The sequence below is a fragment of the Oncorhynchus tshawytscha genome, linkage group LG21 (assembly GCF_018296145.1).
Source record: "Oncorhynchus tshawytscha isolate Ot180627B linkage group LG21, Otsh_v2.0, whole genome shotgun sequence".
Lineage (NCBI taxonomy): Eukaryota > Metazoa > Chordata > Actinopteri > Salmoniformes > Salmonidae > Oncorhynchus > Oncorhynchus tshawytscha.
The window spans coordinates 5,022,820-5,045,161 of NC_056449.1; the positions used below are offsets into that span (position 1 = coordinate 5,022,820).

The following is a 22,342-nucleotide window of genomic DNA, read 5'->3' on the forward strand; positions in this document are numbered from 1 at the left end:
AGTAACCCGAAGGTTGCATGTTCAAACCCCTGAGCTGACAAGGTACAAATCTGTCGTTCTGCCCCTGAACAGGCAGTTAACCCACTGTTCCTAGGCCGTCATTGAAAAAAAGAATTGGTTCTTAACTGACTTGCCTAGTTAAATAAAGGTAAAATAAAAAAATTCTGCCAAAAGGTGATCATATACATTCCTTGTTCACACAGTCAAGAGTACATGCACATGAATAGTCCCTAAAATGAACACAAGAGCTTTACTACTTCCACCTTTCTAATGTTTAATGAATTCTTACCCTCATCGTTTCTGGCATGGTCAACTCAAGTTCCTTATTTTGAACATATGTGTGAAGTGATGAACATTATTTCACTCCATGGGCAATAGTAGCTACTAAAATGGTGTCATCACAACATGCCCTCCTGTAGATCTGGGTGCATAACACGTTGAACATTTGGATTTTTATAACACTTCAATGTAGATGAGGCCTATGGACCTACAGTACTATGAAATCAACACATTGAGCAGGGTTACATTTTATTAAAAGCCATTTATTTAAGTCAGAATCTTGTAATCTGACCAGTAAATAAAATGGTATCAGTGATCTGCCTGCTTCAGGGTGTCACACGCGCACACACACTTCACTGAAAACACTGCACTGAAAACAACTACCTTGGATAACTCCTGATCCTACAGGACAGCACACAGTGTGGCATGACATGGGTGTAGGAAACTGGGTAGGGGAAGAGTTAAATGACTATTTCAAAACTGAGAGAGAGAGAGAGAGAGAGAGAGAGAGAGAGAGAGAGAGAGAGAGAGAGAGGAGTGAGCGAGAGATTGTTGTTTAAAGAAGGAAAGGGCTATAAATGCATCACTTGAACATCAATCATATGAAAATGAATCAGAACTGTCTCTTAACAACATGGAATCACATAGCTCATATTCCAAAGTGGTCTATAATCCCTCCAGTATTTCATTGGTGGAACCCTACATATAATGCCCCTTTAAAACACTGTCTTTAGCATGCCATTTAGAAGACTTTGTTTTCAATAGAGGAATACAATAAAATAATAACAAAACAAAACCAAATACATCTGTCATTACAGAAATCTCCATAAATATCAGACAACTGAACATCAGTCAGAGAGAGACTACTTCCTGGAGAGCAGAAAGATGTCAGGGGCTACATGGGAAAAGTAGTCATATATACACAATCTATACACAGGCCTGGCTCTGGACATGATTGATTGTTTTGCTGTCGTTTTCATGGCACAATTCATTTTCACATAGGAGTAAACAACACTGATATCCCAAACCCCCAATCCTAAAATGTACAGGTACAGTAGATTAATACATGGCGATGAGAATACCCTGCCCACTGTGCAAAAAATGGTTGAATCAACGTTGCTTCCACAGCATTTCAATCAAAAAAAAATCTATGTGATGATGTTGAATCAACGTGGAAAACTCATTGGATTTAATCAACGTTAGGGCATTTCGTATTTTTTTCTCCTGACCTTTAACCTAAATCCAATGACATGGTGACATTTTTTGTTGATTTCACAATAGTTGACAACTCATCCAAATGTAATGATATGAGGGAATTATACACACGCATACGCGCGCACACACACACACAACTGAATCTAGCCTTTTGGGGGCCCTAAGAGAGAGGCAAAACATTTTAGTGGCTCCCCTCTTGATGGCAGAGAGAAAATGTCTGCTTTGAATTTAATTTCCTGCAATTATACACATTTTACCATGGGGCGGAGAGAAAATTGTGCAATTTTACAACACATTTAATGCAATTATACTCATTTTGAGTATGGCGCAGTGAAAACATTTACAGTCTTACACCTAATTTCATGCAATTCTACCCATTTTCCAATGTGGTGGAGAGAAAGGTTAGCAGTTTTAAAGCAAATTTCCTGCAATTCTACATATTTTGCCATGACTTATGACATGTTAATATGATATCTGAGTGATAATGACTAACAAAATCAGTGGAGGTCCCCTGGAGATCAGGGCCTCTGGGCACATGCCCGGTCATTATTCAGCCATGATTATTACAAGTTTAGATAGCTGGCTAGACTTACTACCAATCAAAACTTTTGGATGGCTAATTGTTAGGTAATTGAGTGACTGACATAACAAGAGAAACACTGTTGATGCACAACCACATTTCTAAATCACACCTGGTGTATTATACTAGTTTAACTCCCAATAGAAAGTTGAGACCCCGATGGAGTTCCAAAAAAATTATCAAAATGTTTTGGCCAGGGGCCCCCTAGCGACCGCGTGCCCTAAGCATCCGCTTATGCCTGGAGCCAGCCCTGCAGACACACACTATATAGTCTATGTATTTATGTACTGTATGTGGAATGATATAATGCTGTAGGCTTCTCCAGTCAATGCAAGTACTCAATAGTAGTCATCATTAGTAGACTTTCGAGGACCAAACACAAGTGGGCAAGCCAGTAAGTGGGCAAGCCAGTAAGTGGGCAAGCCAGTAAGTGGGCAAGCCAGTAAGTGGGCAAGCCAGTAAGTGGGCAAGCCAGTAAGTGGGCAAGCCAGTAAGTGGGCAAGCCAGTAAGTGGGCAAGCCAGTAAGTGGGCAAGCCAGTAAGTGGGCAAGCCAGTAAGTGGGCAAGCCAGTGCCCTTCACATCATAGTAACTCTTACTTTTACCAGATTCTTACAGTACAATAGAAAACTTTCACGACAAAAATAAGGTGTAGGTGTGAGAGAGAAGGGGAGTGAGGAAGTGGGGGAGTGAAAGAAAGGATAGAGAAATACGATAATATAACAACAATTTCAGTAGGAATTTCATTTAAAAAAGCAGTAGATTTCCCTGTCACTGTAACTGAACACTCTGGTAGCAAACATGAGCCCAAAGAGTAAATATGCAACAAGATGGAGGGATAGATCTATCCCTCACTAACATACAGTACCCAATGTAGCCAATGTACAATAGTCAAACCATGGCCTTTATACTCCAGTCAGTGTCCATGATAGCTTCACTTTTCACCGCTTGTTGACGTTTGTTCTTCTTTTCTTGTTTTTACTGGTCATGTTGGTGATGAATCCTGTTCATCATGATTGTTTCCTCATTTCTATTCTTCATGTGTAGAAAAACACCTAAGTACCAGCTAGGCTCCTTCACAGTTTGTTGTAGTGCAGTACACCGACTCCCTCCCTCGCTGGGCTGGCCTGAGGGTTAGCTGCCATGGTGCTCTCTTAGCTCTTTTAACTCTTTTGTCTTCCCCAGAATATTAGATCTGGAGAAAGACAGGAGGAAAGACACAGGTGGTTTAAATAAGGTACGACAAAATAAGACTTTACAACTGCGGCTTTTCATTTCACATTTGATTGAGCTGACTATGTCACTCATTAGGCTATATAATAATAATAACAATACATGTATTTTATATACAGTGCCTGGCAAAAGTATTCATCCCCCTTGGTGTTTTTCCTATTTTGTTGCATTACAACCTGTAATTGAAATAGATTTGTATTTCATGTAATGGACATACACAAAATAGTCCAAATTGGTGAAGTGAAAGGAAACAAATTACTTGCTTTAAAAACTAAATTATAATAAAAACATAAAAGTGGTGCGTGCATATGTATTCACCCCATTTGCTATGAAGCCCCTAAATAAGATCTGGTGCATCCAATTACCTTCAGAAGTCACATAATTAGTTAAATAATGTCCACCTGTGTGTAATCTATGTGCCACATGATCTTTCACATGATCTCAGTATATATACACCTGTTCTGAAAGGCCCCAGAATCTGCAACACCACTAAGCAAGGGGCACCACCAAGCAAGCAGCATCATGAAGACCAAGGAGCTCTCCAAACAGGTCAGAGACAAAGTTGTGGAGAAGTACAGATCAGGGCTGGGTTATAAAAAAATATCAGGTACTTTGAACATCCCACGGAGCACCATTAAATCCATTATAAAAAAATGGAAAGAATATGGCACCACAACAAACCTGCCAAGAGAGGGCCTCCCACCAAAACTCATGGACCAGGCAAGGAGGGAATTAACCAGAGAGGCAACAAAGAGACCAAAGATAACCCTGAAGGAGCTGCAAAGCTCCACAGCGGAGATCGGAGTATCTGTCCATAGGACCGTTTTAAGCCGTACACTCCACAGAGCTGGGCTTTACTGAACAGTGGTCTGAAAAAAGACATTGCTTAAAGAAAAAAATAAGCAAACGCATTTGGTGTTCGCCAAAAGACATGTGGGAGACTCCCTAAACATATGGAAGAAGGTACTCTGGTCAGATGAGACTAAAATTGAGCTTTTTGGCCATCAAGGAAAACGTTGCCTAGTGCAAACCCAACACCTCCCATCACCCCGAGAACACCATCCAGGATTGTGGTGGAAGCATCACGCTGTGGGGATGTTTTCTATCGGCAGGGACTGGGAAACTGGTCAGAATTGAAGCAATGATGGATGGCGCTAAATACAGGGAAATTGTTGAGGGAAACCTGTTTCAGTCTTCCAGAGATTTGAGACTGGGATGGAGGTTCACCTTCCAGCAGGACAATGACCCTAAGAATACTGCTAAAGCAACACTTGAGTGGTTTAGGGGAAACATTTAAATGTCTTGAAATGGCCTAGTCAAAGGTCAGACCTCAATCCAATTGAGAATCGGTGGTATGACTTAAATATTGCTGTACACCAGCGGAACCCATCCAACTTGAAGGAGCTGGAGCAGTTTTGCCAAGAAGAATGGGCAAAAATCCCAGTGGCTAGATGTGCCAGGCTTATAGAGACATACCCCAAGAGACGTGCAGCTATAATTGCTGCAAAAGGTGGCTCTACAAAGTATTGTCTTTGGAGGGGGTAGGGGGTGAATAGTTATGCACGCTAAAGTTCTGTTTTATTTTTGTTGTTATTTCTTGTTTGTTTCACAATATTAAAAAAGCATCTTAGAAGCGGTCCACCTGCTCTTTCCATGACATCGACTGACCAGCGCCTTTGTATGGGGCATGGTAGTAGATGCCAGGCGATTATCCCTGTGGGACACTTTTGACACCTTGTAGATTCCATGCCTCAAAAGGGGGGAGGGAAGGGTGCCACTTTTGCCCTCAGAACAGCCTCAATTCGTTGGGGCATGGACTACACGGTGTTGAAAGCATTCCACAGGAACGCTGGCCCGTGTAGTGCTGTAGCGGTCATGAAATTTCGTCAGTCGATGATTGTCAAGCAAATTACGGTCGGTCTCATGGTAATTGACCGGTAATTAACATAAACATATTTAGCATCTCCTGACTTCAGGAGATAGCTTGAAGTCTAATATACCCATGTAATATAGCCTACACATTCACAATAAATCCATGATGTATTTTAGACAGGTCTAAAGAAGCATGACATGAAGAAAATGTAGTCTGTTTCAGAAGAACAGAATAGCATACTCTGAGTTGTCCTTATGTTAGGTCCTGATCGGGCTACGCCAAATGGCTGTGGGCTACACTAGTTAATTTAGCAGACAAGATTGCTTATCAATCCGTGGCATTATTTTATATTCTTTTATAGTATGAAGAATACAATTGAACAAAGCTGAATAAACTATAAATATTGTCTCCAAACGATTTGAGGGAGTGCGCACATGCCTGTGTTGAGCGGTTAACAAATAAATAGGTTCTCCTATATGCTTAATTTAGAGTTGCTAATGTAACTTTACAAACGTTGGGCTATATGTTTAGATTTTTTTTATACATTGTATGGCTGCATGATGAGATTGTAATGATGATTTGAAAAAAGGTCTCTTGAAAGGCATGAGTTCTGCTTTGTGTTTTGCGCAGGCTGTACACACTCCGATAATCTCTCATTCACAATTTGACAAGCACTTGATAATGCCTCGAATTTCACGGCGGCGGCATCCCCTTTGTGGCCGTAATGCACCCTTAAAAAATCCATTCCTTTTGTTTCCCGGAGTGCGCTGCGCAATCGGAAACCCTCTCACTCGCATGGCTCTCAGTCACGTGATCTGGTCTTTCTCACAGGCTTCAAATGAAGCCAGACACATCGGGGACACAACTGCGTGCGTTCTTATCCAATTCCGAGGTGCAAATTGGAAGAACAGTCCACATTTATATTTCGTCAGCCGACAAGATGAGTAGGCCTAACGAACAGCAAAAGCACTAGCCTATGTCAATCTACTATCCCCCATAATACAAAAGTCGACATATTCTATACTGTGCGAGAAATAAATATTCCAAACATAATCTGCGACAGTTGTGGGATGCGATAGATCCCAAATTAATACAACCACTAGCATCAAAACACCTTTTTTTTATGGGCTAGGCTACATGAGGTGTGTAACTGTGATTAGAAAAAGTTGGAGAAGAAAAGGCATTGTTCCTTATGCATCATTCACAAGTGATAATATATCATTCACAAGTGATAGGCTAATATTGTCACACATCAGACTTTTCTTGATTAATACAATAAACTAAAAAATATATGTGTGACATTTGTTTTGATTTAGAATGGACGATTTTTATGCACCTGTATCGAAATGCACTTAAATAGCGAATGGAGGACGCTTTCCCCATGGTTAATTTTCATGCCAGGTAGGTTAAACTCCTGTTGAATATTATTATTTTTATTTCACCTTTATTTAGCCAGGTAGGCTAGTTGAGAACAAGTTCTCATTTGCAACTGCAACCTGGCCAAGATAAAGCAAAGCAGTTTGACACAAACAACAACACAGAGTTACACATGGAATAAACAAACATACAGTAAATAATAGAGTAGAAAAAGTCTATATACAGTATGTGCAAATGAGGTAGGATACGGGAGGTAAATATAAGCAATGTGCTTAACCGTGACTAAACGGTCATGTGGAATTTGACTTCCAGTATGGCGGTAATACAGTCACCGCAACAGACCTAGGCCCATATTAACTCCAATGCTTCCTACAGTTGTGTCAAGTTGGCTGGATGTCCTTTGGGTGGTGGACCATTCTTGATATACACGGAAAATTGCAGTTGTTGACACACTCAAACCGGTGCGCCTGGGACCTACATCCATACCCCGTTTTGTCTTGTTTGTTCACCCTCTGAATGGCACACATACACGGCCCATGTCTCAATTGTCTCAAGGCTTAAAAATATGTCCTTAACCTGTCTCCTCACCTTTATCTACAATGACTGAAGTGGATGTAACAGGTGACATCAATAAGGGTTCATACCTTTCACCTCGATTCACCTGGTCAGTCTATGCCATGGAAAGAGCAGGTATTCCTAATGTTTTATACACTCAGTGTATGTATGTATGTATGTATGTATGTATGTATGTATGTATGTATGTATGTATGTATGTATGTATGTTTGTATGTATATATACTTATTTTCCACCATAATTTGCAAATAAATTCATTAAAAATCCTACAATGTGATTTTCTGGATTTTTTTCTCTCATTTTGCCTGTCATAGTTGAAGTGTACCTATGATGAAAATTACAGGCCTCTCTCATCTTTTTAAGTGGGAGAACATGCACAATTGGTGGCTGACTAAATACTTTTTGCCCCACTGTATGTACATATATATATACACTGTGTGTGTGTGTGTATATATATATATATATATATATATATATATATATATATATTATATATACATATATATTTATATATACATACATACACACATATGTATGTGTATATATATATATACATATATAATATACACATACAGTATATAAATATACATAATATACATATACATGCAGTATATAAATAGAGATATCTGTCTTACCTGAGTGCTTTCCATCTGTCCTTCTCCACCTGGTTCTCTGGACTCTCACTCTCATAGGATGCCAGATAGAGTCCTAGGGATGACAGAAAAATAAAGCATCAATTACATATTCAAATCTGATACTTTGTATCAGTTTCAGCCGTGTATTCACTGTGATGTGTGACTATAATTTTGAACTGTAAAAATGATGATACTAGAATTTCTGGGGGGGAAATATTGCAGAGCAGTTTTGTAGACATTGGAGCATTGATGAGCTATGTGTAACATAGACATGAAAAATATATTTCATATAAAGCGTACAGTGCCTTCGGAATGTATTCAGACCCCTTGACTTTTTCCACATTTTGTTACATTACAGCCTAATTCTAAAAAATAATTCTCAGCAAAATCTGCACACAATACTCCAGAATGACAAAATGAAAACATTTTTTTTGCAAATATCTTATTTATATAAGTATTCAGACCCTTTGCTATGAGACTCAAAAATTGAGCTCAGGTGCCTCCTGTTTCCATTGATCATCCTTGAGATGTTTCTACAACTTCATTGGAGTCCTACCTGTGGTAAATTCAATTGATTGGACATGATTTGAAAAGGCACACACCTGTCTATATAAGGTCCCACAGTTGACAGTTAATGTCAGAGCAAAAACCAAGCCATGAGGTCGACGGAATTGTCCGTAGAGCTCCGAGACAGGATTGTGTTGAGGCCCAGATCTCGGGAAGGGTACCAAAGTCACTGTAGATCAATTCCAATCTTTATCTCCCCATTTATTTGCTTATCTCCTATAGTTTGTTATTGCCTGTTGACTGCCACAGCTGTACTAAAAATAATCAGCTAACAATCAAACAACAAAGAGATGTTGTCTCTGCCCTGTTCATCCACTCAACCTGCTGCCAGTCAAGTAAATGGCAATGCAGACATAAAGATAAAGACTAGATTTAGCAGTCTTAACTTCATAATCATAAGCTAGAAAGATGTGAATGGTATTAAGCTAGTGTAACAGTTGTTAAAGTACTCTGTGAATTTCACCAGGTTCATATATTAATATGTCGTGTTGATTTGTTGTTATGCATGCCTGCATCCTGGGAGTAGGGGAGTGGGTACTTACGTTTTGCCCTGCGTGCTCGTGCTCAAATCATTTTGATGCACTGAGAGAGGTAGGCACGCTTTTTCTGTTTTCTTCAGAAAAGTTTGATTCTTTTAAGTACAAAGTCATACACACAGTGTTTTGTTCATGAATAATGTATATTTAGAGGTTACTCATAAGTGGATGGTATTGTTAAGATGCACTTGTAATTGTACTTTTTAGGATGATATCAACCTTCTGAATTCAGCATGTGGTTAATAGCTAGCTAAGGTATTAGCAGGCTATTGTATGTGTGAACGATGGCTAGCTCCTCGAATGATCCCAGTCCCTCCTATTGTGCATCTGTTGTAGAAAGATGCGACGATTCGCAGTACATAGGTGCTCTACAAATGTTTTGTTTCCTTTTGGATGCAGATGCAGGATGCAGAGAGTGAGTTCTGCTTAATTAAAACTACCTGATCTCCAAAGTCCACGTCTATAGTCTCAATCAACCACACACAACGCAGAGTTACAGCGGTGCAGTACAGCACCGGTTAAACTAGCAAGCCAGCCAGTTAAACATACAAAAAACTAAAATGAAAAACAAAATGTAAATGGGTATAGCTAGGTAACAATGTATGTGGCTAGCTAGCTAGCTAATTTAGACAGTTTTTCACATTGACTATACATGCGCTATGATTAGCATGCTAATCGATTAGTATGCACCCCAGCGTGGATATTCTTGTCAGATAAACATGAAACTGAACACTGTATGTATGTATTAATGTATCATGATCAAATATTATAGTGAAGAAACATTTTAGACGTGCATGGCCAACATTTAATTTCATAACGGGAGATGATTTTCTCTCACTACATCTCAAAACAGCCACCATGTTTCCCCTCCAAAAAATTGAACGGCAGACTGATCACATTACCAATATCTGTGCTCTGACTGGAGGATTACAAAAAAATTCCCACTAGGTGGTGCTGCCAAGCAAAATTCCCCAGATTAGAAAAAGTTGCTCATTTTCAATAGAGAAATGTTGAAGCAATGATTGCTCGTGCTGCAATGTTTTTTTTTTTATCATCGGCTCATGTTAGGTGCAACTGTGTGTCTTACCATCCTCACTGAAGATGGGAGCAGTGTGGAGGTAGTGTAGGATGCTCCTGTCTGTCTCAAATGGACACTCCATCTGTTTCCACGTCATAAACTCGCCCACCTGACGAGCCAACTCCACAAATTTCTGAAAACAAAATGAACAAAGGACACAACCCATTAGAGAGAGCGAGAGAGAATAAAAGAAAATCCCACATTTTTAAGTATCAGTATAATATTTGTAGCCTTACCGCAAAATGAACATGGCCATTGGGCAAGCGGTTGGCACATCCCTCATTCAGGAAGTAGATATCTTTGATCAGTAGGCTGAAGAAGGGAATCACAATCTAAAACAAAGAGAGATAGAAAGAGAGATATAGAAAAATATTAATTTAAAGTTTAGTGCACTGGGTTTTGATACAAGAAACTGGGTCAGGTGAGTCAGGTGAGTCCAATAGTTTAGGTCAGAGTTAGATGAAATAGAGAATACTGGGTTGAACTGTAGGCTACCTTCTCCCTGTTGCTATTAGCAGTCTGGGACCTGTGGGCAGCTCCCCTCAGTGCTGTTCTGTAGTTGTAGAAGTTTCCAGTAGGGTCCATCTGATGCTGTATGGGAGAACAACATAGTATTACAAAGTTGTCCATGATAAGCATTGGCCCCACCTTATTGTGGCACTAAAAGCATGTTTTTAAAGACTGACTGCCCTTAAAAAGAAACTTCTCATTTTGAAAACAGCCTATGTGGCATCAGAAACGTTTATTCTAGTGTCCAAATTGACTACACAGTGTAAATCGGATGATTTTGGTAGTAAAGACAGTCTCGTCCAAAACAGAGATTTGTAAGATTATTTTAAAAAAAATGGTATGTCACGGAATGAAGGGTACCGTAACAGTTTTCCTTGGCATGGGTTTATTTCAATCCTGCCCACATGCTTACGACTGGCAGCATCCAAGTAACCATCCATTTGTAACACAGTGTGTGACCTGAACGTAATGCCCATGGTCAATTTGGTATGACATTCGATATCCCTATGGGGTTAGTTAGGGACTATCATTAAATTACACAATGCACATGGGACAATATGTTAAAAGGTCAATAGGTCCACATTTCAATGACTTAAAAACCTCAAACCAACTATAAATTGTAAAAATTAATGTACAAATATTGAAAGCATTTAATATGACAACTAAAACATGAGAAACATGAAAATATTGTCCCATTTAAATTGTGTAATTTATTGATAGTCTAGCCTCATAACTAGTCCCAGGAATAGACTTTCCAATGTCAAACCCACTTTGCCCTGGTCGCACACCAGCTGGCTGAAGCTAATTGGCGAAAGAGGTTGGCTGGTACTAACTAGCCTAAGCAACTTCAAGACAAGACCTGGTTAGACTATTTCAAGTTATTTAGAGGGGTGAGTGACCTTAATTGTGTACTGTTTTGTTAGAGTGAATGTACAAACGCTTACCACGTGCGAACAAACACACAAGAGACAAGCATATTAAACCACCCACCCCCGAGACAACTCTTGTTTAGCTTCAGTCATAGCTGCTGCATTTCTTAATGACCAAGCCTAAAAACGAGGCCAAATCAGGAAGTTCAGCCCGCATTAAATTCTAATTTAATAGGCAGGTAAAGTGTTTTCTCCATATTCTACCAAGGACATACTGTTCTATATTAGTGAGTTGTACCTCCAGAATGAAGAACTTGGCAGTCTTGGCTTTCCCCCAGGTCTTCTTCAGCCGAGACACAGGACTCATATTCATACCAGCTAGAGTAGCAGACACATGTCAAATGTCAGTATTTTGGCAAATATCAGTGTATGATCTTGTATCGTGTGGGATACAGCCGAGAAACTCACAGATGATGGCCATGAGGGAGTTGAAGTTGCCGATGTTGAAGCACTCTCTGGCCACATCGATGAAGAATTCAATCACCTGGGCCCTCTGCTTCTTCTTAGCAGGCTGAGAGGATACATAAACAAGCTGGTAGTGAGATATACTGGATGTAAATTAGATGCAAAACTAAATATATTTGGCCCAGTTCTGGGAAGAAAGTATACTGCCTCAGTCAAAATGGGGATCTGAGGGTAGTAATGCTACTCACAATGGGGATCTGAGGGTAGTAATGCTACTCACAATGGGGATCTGAGGGTAGTAATGCTACTCACAATGGGGATCTGAGGGTAGTAATGCTACTCACAATGGGGATCTGAGGGTAGTAATGCTACTCACAATGGGGATCTGAGGGTAGTAATGCTACTCACAATGGGGATCCGAGGGTAGTAATGCTACTCACAATGGGGATCTGAGGGTAGTAATGCTACTCACAACTGCGATTGGAGGGTAGTAATGCTACTCACAATGGGGATCTGAGGGTAGTAATGCTACTCACAATGGGGATCTGAGGGTAGTAATGCTACTCACAATGGGGATCTGAGGGTAGTAATGCTACTCACAATGGGGATCTGAGGGTAGTAATGCTACTCACAATGGGGATCTGAGAGTAGTAATGCTACTCACAATGGGGATCTGAGGGTAGTAATGCTACTCACAATGGGGATCTGAGAGTAGTAATGCTACTCACAATGGGGATCTGAGGGTAGTAATGCTACTCACAATGGGGATCTGAGGGTAGTAATGCTACTCACAATGGGGATCTGAGGGTAGTAATGCTACTCACAATGGGGATCTGAGGGTAGTAATGCTACTCACAATGGGGATCTGAGGGTAGTAATGCTACTCACAATGGGGATCTGAGGGTAGTAATGCTACTCACAATGGGGATCTGAGGGTAGTAATGCTACTCACAATGGGGATCTGAGGGTAGTAATGCTACATTGTACAACGAAGATGAGAATAACATGTGAAATCATTTACCATGCAGATCTCAGTGGCCACCAGGTAGCACAGCCTGTTGAACCACCTGACATAAGCCTCCAAGTTAGTGGTCTTCTTCTTCTGCTCACTGAAACACGGCTGCAAGAGACACAAGCACACAATCAGGACCACAGAGGGCCACCTTACTAGGCCACCTATCCAGACTTGAGATAAGTAGACTTAACATGGACTTAAGTCCGTGTTTTATTGACTTACACTAAGTCCATGTTAAGTCTACTTCATGACCTTTACCAGAGCTCCCTCTCAGCCAGAGAAGGTTAGCATTTTGATGTCTGGGGCACACCCATTGAAAAGGTGTCATCATACAAATATCTTGGTCTTTGGTTGGACAATAAGCTGTCTTACAAAGTTCATGTAGATAATCTTGTGAGGAATCTTAAACTGGAATTGTTTTTTACATTTTCGTAACAAGGCTTGCCTCCCGTTTTGAGGCTAGAAAGAAGCTTGTTCAAGCTTGATTATGGTGACTTATTGTATATGCATGCAGCCTCTTCTGTGTTAAAGAGACTGAACTGAGCTTATCATGCATCTTTGCGTTTTGTTTCAAATGCCAAGTTGCAAACCCACCATTGCATCTTGTATCAAATGGTGGGCCGGACCTCGCTTTACATGCGCAGCTACATTTGTATGTGTTTATCTACAAGGCCCTTCTGAGTAAACTCCCTCTCTACCTTGGTAGCCTGCTCTCCATCACCACTAGCAGTTACCAGACTTGGTCTACTAGGTGGTAGCTACTTAAAGTCCCCAAGGTCCTTACCGAGTTAGGCAAGACGGCCTTTTCCCAATGTGCACCGAAAGACATGGAACAGTCTGTAAGAAATCCTTCACCTAGATGTACTAGTGCCCAACTGTTGACGAGAGGTGTAAATGTTTTCTGTGGGCCGATCATCTCTTAATGATGTGTTTTTGTTGTTGTTTGTTGCTGTTTTCATTGTATGTTTAAAGGTAGACTCGGCGAAATGGTGTTGCCATGAGCAGCGCCGCAGATATTGAGATGAGCGTCATGCTAGACTTCGCTCTCACACAGTCACACACAGTATCTGCCCACGTGCACGGGGCTCGGTTTACGCTGTGTCTCAATGGGTTTCTTCCTTTTTCTCTTCCTCTACTGAGTCTGATTCAGACCCTCAATGATCATTAAAGGAGTACATTGTTGTCATTTTATGTGGATTGAAAGTGTAAACGATTTCACCATGATAATATAAGTTATAGCTGGACACAGATCTCAATTCAACATCTATTCCATGTTGGTCCAACGTAATTTCATTGAAATGGCGTGGAAAAGTTGATTCAACCAGTGTGTTTGCCCAGTGGGCTGACTGGGTTGAAGCTATAGGTGCTATAGGGGTTTTGTCTGATGCTATGGAGGCATCTATCTAACGACAGACAGACAGACAGACAGACAGACAGACAGACAGACAGACAGACAGACAGACAGACAGACAGACAGACAGACAGACAGACAGACAGACAGACAGACAGACAGACAGACAGACCCACCGACCCACCCCCTCCCTGTGTTAATGTCATCAGCAGCTGGCAGAGACAATGGAAATAGGGCAATTACTGTAGCAAGGGAGAGAAAAAGAGAGAAGCACACAGAGAGCAAGAAAGCATCAAAAGACAGGCAAATAAAGAGAGAGAAGTTGCAAAGGAGCATGTGCAAGAGAGATGGAGAAATAAAAATAACTTAGTGTGTGTGCGTGCGTGCAACTGTGTGTATGTGACTGTGTGTTGTGTCCAGTCATCATCATTAAAGTGAGCCCCAGGCAGAGCGGGGCCTTAGTGACCTGCTGGCCCCTGAGTGGCCCTATAGAACTGCCTTCTAATTAGTGATGCTGAAACACACTCTCTCTCTCTCTCTCTCTCACACTCTTCAAAAGACAAAAAAATGATTCACACAGCAGTATATTGTAATGTTATTTCCACTGACAAAGTGCCGTATACTATACCTGAGTGCTATCCAGTTTGTCTTTCTGAACAAAGGCTTGTACAAACTCTTCAGGGCCGATGTGACTCAGGTGTTCCTGAAACACACAGAGCAGAGCATAGCGACATGGCCATGGATATTAAATTAATATCAGTAATGGTAGCCAATCAATACAGGAAGTCATGAATCATCGACAAGATATCACATTTCCTTGAATGAACAGATGACCCCTGGTATGCAGCTACATCAGCTCACCCGTTTACTTTGGCTGCATTTTCACAGGCAGCCCATTTCTGACATTTTTCCCAATTTTTGACAAAATATCTGATCTGATTGGTCAAAAGATCAGTTAGTGGCAAAAATTGGGCTTCCTGTGTAAATGCAGCCATAGGGGCATAGACATAGGGCAACATTAATAAAGAATCCAAGCATGGCGTGGTAGTCCACAGCACAGATAGCTGTGCACATGTGCGTGTAGAGTCGTCTTTATTATCCCCGGGGGTTATTCATTTCGCAGCACGTGGTTAAAAACACATTGAACACATGACAATAAATATACACAAAAACAATATACAGCAATACACAACTACCAGTACTACTACAGCTTATTGAGAAAGCTGTTAACAGCTGGCAGGAAGGAGAGTTTAGACCTAAACTTAGGGAGCCTACATCGGTGCCCTGAGAGAAGCAACATAAATTCAACAAACAAGGGATTGCTGGGAGTCCCTCAGAATGTATTGCGCCTTACATACGACTTATGTTTGACACAGGTGAAAAAAGGTGGGTTAAGTTCATACCAACGATCCTACTACTTTGTTTCACAATGTTACCCAGCCTGTTCTTACTCTTTAAGTTTAGATTACCGAAACAGCAGATCATATTGAATGTAAAAATGGATGCAATGAACGATCTGTAAAAGAGTTCCCCTGGGAAGATGGCATACATATTGGGCTCAACACTCAAGTTTGCTGTCAAGGAAAGGGCCAAGATATATTTGTATCGACCATCGGTCTCCACTAGCTCACCATCTATAAGAGTCTGCATTTGGTGGCAGCGAGAGCTTCTGGATCTCATTTAACCATACCCTTGGTTATAGTGACATGAAGTTATTATAAGCAGGAGCGGTCACGCCATCCAAAGAACTCCTCCACCACTGGGCCGTGGCTCACCTCCTCATCCTGTAAAAGACTCACCATAACCAAGTTGTCTGCCAACCTAATGATGTGTCCAGAGTCGTGATTACTCTGATAATCATTAGTGTACAGTACAAACAACCGAGGGGAAAGGAGGCACCCTTGTGGTGAACCAGTGGAGGATCGGGAACTGTTGACTCTCACCCTTTTGAGTTCTATTGGTTTAAAAAGTCTATCAACCAGCTGACTATGCTAAACTGTACAAAAGCCTCTCTGCTTAACACATGTGGTTACCAAAGGTTTGTTATTAGTAAATATTTTGCCTGATTTCCGGGGTATTTCCTCATTTTCACAGGTCAGTGCAGGAGCTAGGAAACATGTACTATCAAAGCAGTCCTGAAGACGCTCAGTAGCCGTCCACACCTGAACATTTCTTCGTTCAACTTTGCCTCTCTTCAGGACTGGTTTTTAAGGTGGGAACGAGTTAAACAGTGCTATGGTCAGACGAGCCCGGTGGAGCTCTGGCAATGGATTTATATGCCCCCTTTACTGTCCCATAACACGAATCCATGTCTTTTAAGGCAGGCGACGTATTGGTAGCGATTGAGATACTTTTTCAGCAAACAGTGATTAAAGTCACCCATAAAGAGGTTCAGAGCGTCAGGGAGTTATACTGTAACCTTTGTACGGTCCGGGAGATGGTGTCCGTCGCCTTGTCCCCGTTAGCTCTAGAATGGATGGAGACCGGCGTGACAACTATCTGGGGGAACTCCCATGGTAAGAAAACGGTTCGAAGTGAGACCGATCAAAGTAAAATATCTGGGTCACACGTATGATCACCGTGTTGAGCCATTGTTTATTAATGTAGAGGCAGACCTTTCCACCTTGTGCTTCGCCCATTGTTTAGGCATCACGGTCCTAGAGCACAGGAACCCCAAAGTCGTCGATTTCTAAATCAGCGTCTCGATCCTGCTCTGTCAACCAGGACTCAGTGAATGCCAGAATGCAGGCATTTCGGTACTGTGATAAGCACTTTACAGTTTGTCAGTTTTACAGTACGTCTGAGAGATTGCACATTAGCCAGGATGTGTGTGTGTGTGCGCGTGTGTGCTGTGGATTGTAACGCTGTCAGGTCGCATATATCCACTGCGGTTTTATTCCCTTTGTTAAATGCCTCGGGCAAACCACTGACTTCTGAGATGATGTCATACTTATCAGATGAGAGCACATGCTTACTCAGGCCTGCGGAAGACGGGCCCTACAATCACACACACACACACACCGACCCACATGGATGGACGGACAAACAGACACACAACCCCCGCCCCCCTTCCCCCCACACAGACACAGAATCACATAAACGCATAAAAACACCCCCACACACCAATACACATAAACACACACATGAACACGTCACTCAATCAGTGAGAGTGGGTCGTCCTCCTCCGATCATTTGTTGCTCTGCCCTGTCTGTTCATGTGTCTTTAGAGCACATTTTCCTATGCCTATTAGTCAGTTGTAGGCTAGAGCTAACAGGGGAGCATTTAAAACTAATACTGGAATAGTTAGCTTGTTATCAAGCCAATGGGAGAACTAGCTGTCCTCTGGGCTGGTTACAAGATTTCAGTACTCTCTCTCTCTCTCTTTCTCCTCTCCCTCTTTCTCTCTTTTGATTCTACAGCTATCTTAATCTAGGCTTTATTGCTGTGTCTGTTCTCCCCTCTGCTCTCTCTCTCTCTCTGTGTCATCTCTCTCTACCCTTCTCATCATCTCTCTCCCTTACATCACACCCTTCTCTCATTCTCTTTCATCTCTGCTTCTCTCTCTCTCTCCTTCTTTTCCCCTTCCACTTCCCTTCATCTCTTTCTCTCTCTCTCTCGCGCTCTCTCTCTCCCTCCATGACCTCTATTTAACCCCCGCCTCCCGTCCTATCCTTCCTCCCCCTCTCCTTACCAGTTCTATATAGGTGAGTTGCTGTGCAAGTGTGTAAGGGTCGTTGCAGATAGACAGCATTTCCTTCTGAATGGGTGGAGACTTGGTCTTGAAGGCCACCAGCTTGTCAGAGATTGAGGATACCGAGGAGGCATTCACTTTGACGATGCACTCCTCTCCCTGGGCGATGGCTGCAAGCTTCTGGTTCAGGGTCTGCAGGACCTGACTCAGTGTCTTCCAGTACGCCTGGGGAGGACATTATAATGATTAGACAACTAATAATGATCATAAACATATTAAGGATGTTCAACATTAGTATCATCATCAGGAGATAACAAAAATCATCATCATCTTCCCAGACTCCATCATCATCATCATCTTCCCAGACCTCTTTCACACCATTGTTTCTTCTGTGTGCATGGACATGTGTGTGTTTCCCCCAGTGTGTGTATGTGTGTCCAGCCCCCACTGAGCTGTGTGGCTGTAGGCTGTTGGTTGGGGCCAACAGGTCGGGTCTCAGTAAATCACCCACAGTGTGCCATAAATGACCCAGAGTGAGAACACTGCCTGGGCCCAGCTCTGCTCTGCAGCCACAAATAACTGCACATTCATCACCATTAGCCTCCTCACGCTCTCTCTCTACATCCCTGTTCCTCCCTCGCATCCAACCTCCCTTCACTTCCCCCCCTTCCTGCTCTCCATCCTCCATCCCTTTCTCTACCTCCATCATCATCCATCTCTTCTCTCTCTTTCCCTGAGGCTGCAGAGCCAATGCCAAAACCCCTCCCCTTGTTCTCTCTTCTCCTCTCTCTTTCTCTCTGTCCCTCCTCTCTTTCACTTCATTCTCTCCCTATCCCACTCTCTCACCTGTAATGCAGTGGAACATGATTGTATAACATTGCACTGTTTTGTACATTCAGAGCACCACACCCCTTCACCCTGCTCTCAGTCTCGTCTTTGAGACTATGGAGGGTAGCCTCCCTCCCTCCCTCCCTCCCTCCCTCCCTCCCTCCCTCCCTCCCTCCCTCCCTCCCTCCCTCCCTCCCTCCCTCCCTCCCTCCCTCCCTCCCTCCCTCCCTCCCTCCTCACCTCATCACAGGGTGCTATCCTGTGGATAATGTCTTTGAACAGGCCCACCATCTTCTCCTCTCTGAAGTCTGTGGGGAACGTCTCTGTCCACTCTGTTAGCAGCTGCAGGATCTTGGGACCAAACTTCCTCACTTTAGCCTGGGGGGGTGAGACGCAGGAGAAGAAGACACAGTCAGAGACACTGGAAAGGACAGCTTTCAGTAGGCGTGTAGAAGTGATCAGCAGTAGCTGTGTGTGTTGAGGGACTGTGTATGTGTGTGTAAGCAGTACTGAATGTGTTGAGAGGACTCTGTGTATAAGTGGTCAGTAGGTGTGTGTGTTGTCAGTGTGTGTGTACTGACCATGTCCAGTGGACTCTGGTCCAGCTGCTGTTGTTTGATGCAGGTCTCACAGAGTCTGGCTAGTAGCTCAGGTGGAGAGATGAACAGACGAGCACTCAGCAGGAACGTAAACACATAGGCTTTCTGTGGAAGGAAACACAAAGTATTTACATTATCATTAACATTACTATTGCTGTTACTATTCCTATTTCTACTACTGATGCTGTGGCCAGAACAACCAGGATAGATTACTGGCCCTCTAATAGTTGTTTACCTCTGGGTAGTAGTCTGTGGTGGGCACAAGGTGCTGGATGAGAGTGTCCAGGGAGGCGGAGGTGATTGGGGGTCCTTCGGCCAGGCAAGCCCCAGGCCCCCGGGCCTCTTGAGGGCCCCCTTCATCCTCAATCACCGGGTCAGCCTCAGAGCAGGTGGAGGCCAGGTGGGGGCTGAAGCCACTGGGGGTGAACATGGTGCCTGCTGCTGGGCACACAGTCTGGGGCATTCCTCTCCTGGCTTGAGAGTGAAAGTGTAATGGATGAAGGCTATTTAAAACACACATGCATGGCAGATATATACATATAGACAGATACCGCACAAACACACTCAACTACACACAACCACAAACACAGGCATGCATACACACACCATGCACACGCCGACTTTCTTTCTCTCTCCTTTTGCCATATCACATTGAGCAGGCAAGATGTTTACCCTCTCGGTCAGAGCATCATCTCTAGTTCAGTCTCCACTACACACTCCTTCCGTTACAACCCGCCCCGCCACAGCCGCAGTCTTCGTCTCCCCCCGCCCCAAAACAGCTGCCCCGTCTCCGAGGACAACGAGAGAGAAGGGATATGTGGGTCACACCGTCGCCGTGGAGACCGTTGCCGTGAGAAAGCGTTCCGTGTCCTCTTTCTACCCCTCATCTCTCTCCCTCTCTCTCAACCCTCATCTCTCTCTCTCTGCTCTTAGACCGTGCTCCGTTACACGTTTTAAAAAATTCAACGCATCCCTCTCAATGGGCCAACAAGGTAGTTGTAGTGTGAATAAGCACTTACACTGGAGCAGATATATTAAGGTGAGGTGTTATAGAGATCAGGAAGGGTAGGCCCACATCAAGACTGCATTAAGGCACCATGGGACGTCTTAGCCCACAATAGACACTAATGAATAATATTATATTGAGATAATAGATGGTGGTATGACACTGATTTAGTCAGTGTTAGCTATAAACTAAGCAGCCTCCAAAGAAGGAAGAACAATAGCATGCCAATGCCAGGTATTTATTGTGAATCACTGGCATCAGGTAACAAAAAGGTGCGGCCGAGCAAGCCTATCTGCAGTCTCTCCCTGACCCATGACCATTGGGCTTTCTTATGAAAAATAATGTCTTTAGACTGTTTGAAAAACAAACCCACAGCCAGTGTCTTATTCCCCAGCAGTGTTGAGAGAGAAAGTCAGTAAACACGCAGTGCCAACGGTGAAACCTTTGGCAGAGCAAAGAAGAGGACTTTCAGATGTAAACATTGCTTGGTCTTCCTGCTTTGCCTACCCAATCTCAAAATGTATACAAGCAGCCTAAACAAACAGAGGCAGAGCTACAGTGCCAGTGCCACAACAGCAGCAATCTCCATAGGAGAGTGAGTGAGTGAGTGAGTGACTGAGTGAGTGACTGTGAGTGACTGAGTGAGTGACTGAGTGAGTGACTGAGTGAGTGAGAGAGAGAGAGAGAGAGAGAGAGAGAGAGAGAGAGAGAGAGAGAGAGAGAGAGAGAGAGAGAGAGAGAGAGAGAGAGAGAGAGAGAGAGAGAGAGAGAGAGAGAGAGAGAGAGAGAGAGAGAGAGAGAGACACTGGACTGGGTGTGACAAGGATTTTCACTGTGTTCAAGAGAAGACAAAGCAGATCTCTTGTCCTATTGACTTTCATAGGAGAAGGGAGAGATCAATACTTACAGTATAAATGAAGCATAGCATAGCTAGCCTACACACTCAAAATGGCCCTTCAGGGCAGGGACTGTTCAAAAGCATTCAAATCCATTCACTTTCCCATGTAGATCATTGACTAGAAAAGTACACATCTGAGCGTATTCTGAGCGTTGAATGGCAATATGAATGACTGTGCAAAATCATTTGGGAGCAATGGAGTGGTAGGATTCCTATCACAATATACTGAAAACTAAGGTCATGTTTAACTGGCTGCCCTCTCTCCCACCGGATCTTCTTGACTGACTGGTGTCACTACTGCCTCGGAGGTGAGAGGTCAAGCAGACACCGCCGTGCGAGATCGTGACGGGTGTCTGAAGTTTCCACTCCAAGCCTTCAGCTTCCCTTTGTTCCTCTACCGACACACACACACACAAACAGTGGCGTAGCGCAGTTTCACATGGCCACCTCACAAGTGGCCCCCTCCCAACTCCCTACGGGTAAAGCATGGTGATGGCAGCTGTGGGGATCATTTTAATGGCAGGGACTGGGAGAAAGGGACAGGTGAACGGAGCAAAGTACAGAGAAATCCTTGATAAAAACCTGCTCCAGAGCACTCAGGACCTGACTCACCTTCCAACAGGACAACGACCCTAAGCACACAGCCAAGAAAACGCAGGAGTGGCTTCGGGACAAGTCTCTGAATGTCCCTGAGTGGGCCAGCCAGAGCCCGGACTTGAACCCGAACAAACATCTCTGGAGAGACCTGAAAATAGCTGTGCAGCGATGTTCCCCATCCAACCTGACAGTGCTTGAGAGGATCTGCATAGAAGAATGAGAGAAACTCCCCAAATACAGGTGTGCCAAGAGTGTAGCGTCATACACAAGAAGACTGTAATTGCTGCCAAAGGTGCTTCAACAAAGTACTGAGTAAAAGGTCTGAATACATATGTAAATGTGATTAAATTGTATATATTTTTAAACAGGTTTTCTTTGTCATTATGGGGTATTGTGTGTAGATTGAAGAGCGGAAAAAAATGTATCCATAAGGCTGTAATGTAACAAAATGTGGAAAAAGTCAAGGGATCTGAATACTTTCCAAATGTGCTGTATATATTGTACCAGTCAAACGTTTGGACACACGTACTCATTCAAGGGTTTTTCTGTATTTTTACTATTTTCTA

General features: G+C 42.9%; 1 protein-coding gene across 1 annotated transcript in view; it reads right to left on the reverse strand.

Annotated features, from left to right (window-relative positions):
* Positions 1-317: 317 nt before the first annotated feature.
* Positions 318-22,342, reverse strand: part of LOC112220470 (ras-GEF domain-containing family member 1C) — a 48,958-nt gene continuing 26,933 nt past the window's right edge. The window contains exons 2-14 of the mRNA XM_042302907.1: positions 19,511-19,749; positions 19,258-19,380; positions 18,917-19,054; positions 17,849-18,073; positions 14,785-14,859; positions 12,812-12,910; positions 11,794-11,896; positions 11,624-11,703; positions 10,442-10,537; positions 10,183-10,278; positions 9,956-10,079; positions 7,766-7,838; positions 318-3,268 (exon numbers count right to left, since the gene is read on the reverse strand). Coding sequence (XP_042158841.1) covers positions 3,208-3,268; positions 7,766-7,838; positions 9,956-10,079; positions 10,183-10,278; positions 10,442-10,537; positions 11,624-11,703; positions 11,794-11,896; positions 12,812-12,910; positions 14,785-14,859; positions 17,849-18,073; positions 18,917-19,054; positions 19,258-19,380; positions 19,511-19,738 — 1,521 coding nt within the window. The 5' untranslated portion in view covers positions 19,739-19,749 and the 3' untranslated portion in view covers positions 318-3,207. The remainder of the gene's footprint in view (positions 3,269-7,765; positions 7,839-9,955; positions 10,080-10,182; positions 10,279-10,441; positions 10,538-11,623; positions 11,704-11,793; positions 11,897-12,811; positions 12,911-14,784; positions 14,860-17,848; positions 18,074-18,916; positions 19,055-19,257; positions 19,381-19,510; positions 19,750-22,342) is intronic.